This window comes from Pelecanus crispus, chromosome 1 (assembly GCF_030463565.1).
Source record: "Pelecanus crispus isolate bPelCri1 chromosome 1, bPelCri1.pri, whole genome shotgun sequence".
NCBI lineage: Eukaryota > Metazoa > Chordata > Aves > Pelecaniformes > Pelecanidae > Pelecanus > Pelecanus crispus.
This window is the reverse complement of record NC_134643.1, coordinates 154,065,485-154,071,484: the sequence shown is the minus strand read 5'-3', so window position 1 is coordinate 154,071,484 and position 6,000 is coordinate 154,065,485. Positions and strand designations below refer to the sequence as shown.

Sequence of the window (6,000 nt, the reverse complement as noted above, 5' to 3'; positions counted from 1 at the left end):
CGGCCCCCCGCCGAGGGGGGTCCCGGGGGTCCCGGCGGCAGCAGCCCCGCAGGCGGGGCCGGCGGGAGGGGCGGGGCGGGGGAGCCCCGGCGAGGCAGCGGGTTTAAGGCCGGGCACCAGGAAACGGGAAGGAAGAGGCAGAGCCCAGCAGGAGCCGCACAGCGGAACACCCCCCCCCGCTCCGCCCCCGCCGCAGGGAGCCGGAGCCGCCGCCGCCGGCGGGGGGCCGGGCGCACGTGCGGGCGGGGCGGCGCGGCGGCGGGCGGGCACGTGCGGCACCGGCACCTGGCGGCGGCGGCCGGGCGGGCCCGGAGGGAGGGGAGGGTCGGGGTGCTCCCCCAGCCCCGCCGCCCCGGGGGAGGGCGGTCGGAGGCGGCTTACACAACCGGCCGCCCCTTACATAAGCCGGGAGCCGGGCCCGCGGGGGCGGTGCCAGCCGCCCCCCATCTCCCTCCGCCGCCGTCCCCCGTCCCCCCGCCCGGGAGCCGCCCCCCTGCTGCAGCGATGTGACCCGCCCCCCTCCCTCCCTTCCGTCGCCGTCCCCTCCCAGGAAGGAGCCGGAGTCGGCAGCGCCGCGGGCCCGGCATGGAGTAGGGCGGCCCGGGGCCGGCGGCGCGGCGCGGGCATGGAGCTGGGCCCGGGGCCCTGCGCGCTGCCCCCCGCCGCCGGGACCGGGACTGGGACTGGGGCCGGGGCCGCGGCGGCGGCGGGGGGACCCTGCGCCGAGATGCTGCAGGTGGCGGAGGAGGCCTTCCGCGGCGGCAACTTCGAGCTGGCGGCCGAGATCTACGGCTCGGAGCTGGCGGGGCTGCCGCAGCCCGAGCGGGGCCTGTGCCTCCGCCGCGCCGACGCGCTGGCCCGGGCCGGCCGCATGGCCGAGGCGCTGGACGCCTACGGCGCGGCGGCGCGGCTGGCGCGGCTGCGGCCCGAGGAGCTGCGGGAGCTGGCCGAGAGCTTCGCCCTCAGCATCCGCGACAAGGAGCTGCGCCTGCCGCCCTGGGGGAGCGGCGGCGGGGCGGAGGGCGAAGGGCTGGGCGACCCGGCGTGCTGCCGCCCGCCCGAGCTCTTCGCTTGCCCGCTGTGCCGGCGGCTGCTGTGCGAGCCGGTGACCCTGCACTGCGGGCACACCCACTGCCGCCGCTGCGCCGAGCCCGGCGACTGCGGCCGCTGCCACCGCCCGCGCCGCCCCGCCGAGACCACCCCGGCCGCCTCGCCGCCATCGCCCGCCGCCGCCGCCCGGCCGCGGGTCAACGTGGTGCTGGGCAACCTGCTGCACAAGTGGTTCGGCGCCGAGAGCCGGGCGCGGCGGCTCCGCGCCGAGGGCGACGCGCTGAGGGAGCGCCAGGAGCTGCCGGCCGCCCTGGAGAAGTACAACCAGGCCCTGGAGATGGGTGAGCGGCGGGGGCGCGGGAGGGGGCGGCGGAGGAGGAGGAGGGGGGGGGGGGGCCGCGAGGCGAGGCGGGGGCAGCGCTGCCCCCCCCCCCCCCCCCCCCCGCAGCAGCAGCGGGGCGGGGAGGGGATTTGTGGTGAATGGTGGGAGAGGGCACCGGGGGGAAGTTTTGAGAATGAATCCTCCCAGCGGGTCTCCTCCCCCCCCCCCCCCCCCCCCCAAGTGAATGGCTATTTTTGTTCCGCTGTTATTTTTGTCCTTGCTCAGAAGGTGCCTGGCGTTTAGCTGCCTGCAGTCGATGACTCATTATGCAGTATTTCTAGAAAACCCGCTTTCCTATTTGTGGGGAAACCATCTTTTAGTAAAGCATACGCAGCGGTGGTCGTGCTAAGCCCTTACCGCGGCTTCGTGGAAGAACTCGGGGGGGGGGCGGAGGGGATTCATTCAGCTACGTGCGGCTGCATCTCCCGCAAAACGCTTGGAAAACGCTTAATGAAATAACCAGTAGGCAATAAAGGCTCGGAAAACTGCCTTTTATCTTACGCTGTGCAAAATATTCAAGCTAAATCTGCGCTTTGACTCGTGGAGATCGTCCGCCCGCGTTTTGAGCGTACCCTCTTTACGGGCGTGCGGTATTTCTGCGTGCGGAGCCTTCTCCCAAGAGCATGGCTTTAAACAAAACCGGCACCGGTCTGCCTTCCTCCTCTGCCAAGCCGATGGCAGCCTTCGTTTATCAAAACTGGGTTGTTTTCAGTCTCTGCGCCGAGTAGTAGGTGGATCCTGCTCGCTCGGTTGTAGCCTTATAGTAATGCTTGTGTGTGTGTGTGTGTGTGTGCGTGCTCCCGTCCTGTTTGCTCTGCAAGCAGCGGGGGTGGTACCGCACCATGAGTATATTAAAACGCCTGGAGAGAGTCATGGAGCTGGGAAGAGCCGGGATCTTGGCAAATCCGCCGGGATCTGCCTCTCCTCCAGTCTAAGCATGATAGATGTCCTGTTTAATTGGGGGGCGGGGGGGGGGGGGGGAGCCTTGGTCGTTGTTAACAGAGACGAAATCCTGTGGATAAATCTCTCGGGGAGACAAATGTAGAGAAACTGCCTCTCCTCAGAGACTTCCTTCCCTACTTTCAGTAAAATTGCCTTCATTGTTCCTAGTTTTCACATCCAGGGATAAATGGCTGTGATTTTCTTTTTTTTATTTTTTTTTTTTTTACCTTACTATTTTGCTGGCTGCTGTGGAGAGAAATGCATCATTATGCCAGTCCCTGACTCACTTTAATTTTTTACCACAGTTGCATGATAGGCATCTGAGGTAAGAGTTTGGGCTAGCATAGCATATTATCACCTCACAGCTGATGCTGGCCATGGAAACCGTTAGTTCGGCTATTTATTCCACTGTTGCAGCTAGATGTGACAAGTTTTCAGTCTGAGCTGAGTCCTCTCTGTAAAACTGTTACGCGGTTTAGCTGAAGTAATCTCTGTTAAAGTAGGGCAGGACGGAGAGCTCAAGGAGGAAGGTGAAGCAGAAGGAGGGGAGAGGCTAGATGTAGGTCACTGGTGGATACAGTGAGTTTGCAGTACTGTAGCCTCTTAAAACTTTCGGGTTCAGGGTCCCACTGCTGGGGAAAACAGCATCTCGTCAATGAAATAAGTGCTCGATGTGATTTTGAGAGAACTGTTTCTTGTGGTGGCATGTGCTTCGTGCTGTGTCTGCGTCGGGGTGAAAGGAGAGGGGAGACCATAGTGTGCTGCTCGTGCTCCTGCGCAGCCTGTCCTTCCCCCTCCTGTCCCTGGAGCACGTATCTCCAGCCGTGGCTGCTGTGCGTCAGGGTCTTGAGATAACTCCCCTGCTGTGTCCTTATTTCTGTCTTCTGTGATTGCCCAAGCATGCTGTGAATCTGTTCAGAAACTCCTCGCTCTGTCAGTGACGCTAAAATTGCTTAATAAGATTCTTTTTATTTTTAAATTCTATTTAAAAGTAATAGTAGATATCTTGCTAGATTTTGAAATCCTAAAACCGTAGGCCGACATGTTGTAACATCCCAGTAGCGGATCCAAATTCCTGTTGCTGAAGGGCAGCCCACCCCCCCCAGCCCTTCACCTTCTTTCCTGTTTTGTGTGTGCCGATGCCATTTCTCACAGGTCAACCTGCTGTCTGAGCCTCGTGTTCTGAAATTCTTACCACATGCTCATCAGGTACTGCCTTTTGGCTTGCTGAAGTTGTCGTCTTGCTTTCCAGCCAAGTATCGCAGTAAATAGGAGGAGGAAAAAAAAAAAAAACCAAACCCCAAAACCAAAACAAAACATGGCTGTTTTGTAACTGTTCAGGACCTCTTAAGTGTTAGCATATGGGCAACTTGAATGCTTAGGGGCCACTGTCAGGTATTTGAGACTTTTAAAGTGTGAGAAAATAACTGCTTTTTTTTCACCTCCAGATGCTTATGTATTACTATTGAGAGTCAAGGGCGTGGGTATCCTTTTAATTTCTATTTAGAGACTGAAGGCACATGAACACATTGATTATACAGTTGCTGTATAAAGTTAGGTAAAACTCCAAGCTTCTTGGCAGGACGCACGGTTCAGCAGAGTTTTTTTTTTAACTGGTGTTTCTTGTGGAGTACTTTCCTGCTCCATCTGCAACAGCTGGCTTTGTGTGATGTAATACTAAAGCCAGTATTCCAGTTACCGATCACTTCTCTCATTCTGGTTGTGACCTTCTGTCGTCTGATTTGCATTTTAGTTCTCGAGGTGCTTCAAGTCTAAACTATAAAAGGCTCCTGTCTCGTAGCCAGTACGCTTCTTCCAGTGCAATCTGGAATATCTGCTCCTAATTTCAGGTCTCAGAAGAGGTCTGTATGTCTTCAAGTTGTCACCTTCTTCCAGTTGAACTAGTTATTCTTGCAAAAGCTTACTGTTAGCAAGCATGTTCATCTTTTGTCCTTAAGTATCAGATCTACAATGCCAGCGCTGCTCCCGTGTTCACTCTGATAGAGTCTGCTGTGGATTCAAGTATGGTTGTGTGGTGTTTTTTTGTTGTGTTTTTAAGAAAATCAGCTTTACTCTTTGATTCTTCTGGTCCTCTTGATGTCCACAGCTTGGTGATCTCTGCTGTTTTAAACAAAGTCACTGGCTTTTTTGCTGCCATAGACATTGGAATAGATCTCTCATTATTGCAAGGTATCTAATTACCACAGCTTCAAAGCAAGCACATGTCAGGCTGCTTGAAAGGAAGCATTTGTTTCCAGCTGGATTGCTCTTTGTGCCAAGCTTTGTGCTGTTCAGCCATCATAATATCAAGTATTGCCCAAATCTCGCTCTCGGGGCTGTTCCCCACACAGATGAAGTTCAGAGAGATGGGGTATCAGAGGTGGGCTTACTCTCTGCCATCCCTTCTCTTCTAACTGGTCTTCTGATTATATGAACTCTTAGGTCAATTAAACTGAAATACATTATCGTACATGTGTGCAGGGTTGGTTTGGGTGGGGTTTTTTTTGTGCAGTAGTTGCTTTCTGCACCCTTTTTCCTCTTACCTGCTTCTCTCTGATGGAGATGCTCTCTGGAGGGACTGTGCCCGGGAGGAGTACAGTTGTTTCTGCCTATCCAGGTTTACAGACCCTTTAAGCTGGTGGCCTGAAGGTATAGGAAGCTAGATTTTGATGACAAATTAATGTAAGTATTTTGAGGATATGCTTTTGGGAGTGTGTTTTGGTTCTAGAAAGCGATTCCCAATTACAGAGGTAGCAGGTGGCTATTGCTTCTTAGGGAAGATAACGAATAGGGCTTTTCCCAAGTGTCATGCGTAACTTCATAGGGCCAGGGACTGTATCATGGTGGGGGTGGGAGCACGACAACAAAGTTCACTCTTGAGGAACAGTATTTATCAAAAAATACTCTGCCTTGTGCAGACCAAATAGGAGCATATTCTACACTTCGTGCTAGTCTGCTGGTTTTAAAGTTAGATGCTACACGGCTCTGAAGGAGACCGAGCTCTCCCTGGGGTGAGGGCGTGCTCGTAAGCAGGCACAGATGCAGAGTATAGCGGGGTTTGGGTGACAGTGGCTCGTGCCTTCAGCCGGCATTTCTCTGTGCCCTTTTTCCTACTGAGGCAGCCTCTTAGCATCCTGCACCTTTCCTGTAAATAAGCCTGAAGACGCCTGCTCGGAGACAAAAAGCCCGGCGGTGCAGTCCTCTGACGCTTGCTGCTGCTGCTGTTGTTTTTGTAACGCCGCCGATTCCTGAGCCGTGTCGCAGGTGCAGGTCTCCGGTGGGATGTCAAGCCATCACGCAGGGCTGTGGCTCTGCTGGGAAGGGCAGTCCCCCCCGCCGCGCCCGCCTGACCCTAATCCCAAACGAGCCTCTTCGCGTGGGGAGGGGTGGCCATGGCCCGGCCCCTGTGGTGCGATGAAGCAGGTGCTCGCTTGCCTGCTGCGTGCTGTGCAATCGTGTCTGGCTTCCAGTGCGGTGGCACACACCGTGTTTGGACACCGGCGTGCCAGGACACCTCGTTTCTGTGTGAGGCACGTTGGCTCCCGCCTGTAAATACACACTGCTGCAAAGTGTCCCTCCGGAGTCTGCCAAGCCTGAGAAGCATCGCTGTCTCCGGAGAGCAGTAA

General features: G+C 56.8%; 1 protein-coding gene across 1 annotated transcript in view; it reads left to right on the top strand.

The window, feature by feature from the left end:
* Positions 1-625: 625 nt before the first annotated feature.
* Positions 626-6,000, top strand: part of LONRF2 (LON peptidase N-terminal domain and ring finger 2) — a 30,996-nt gene continuing 25,621 nt past the window's right edge. Inside the window, exon 1 of the mRNA XM_075719916.1 lies at positions 626-1,391. Coding sequence (XP_075576031.1) covers positions 626-1,391 — 766 coding nt within the window. The remainder of the gene's footprint in view (positions 1,392-6,000) is intronic.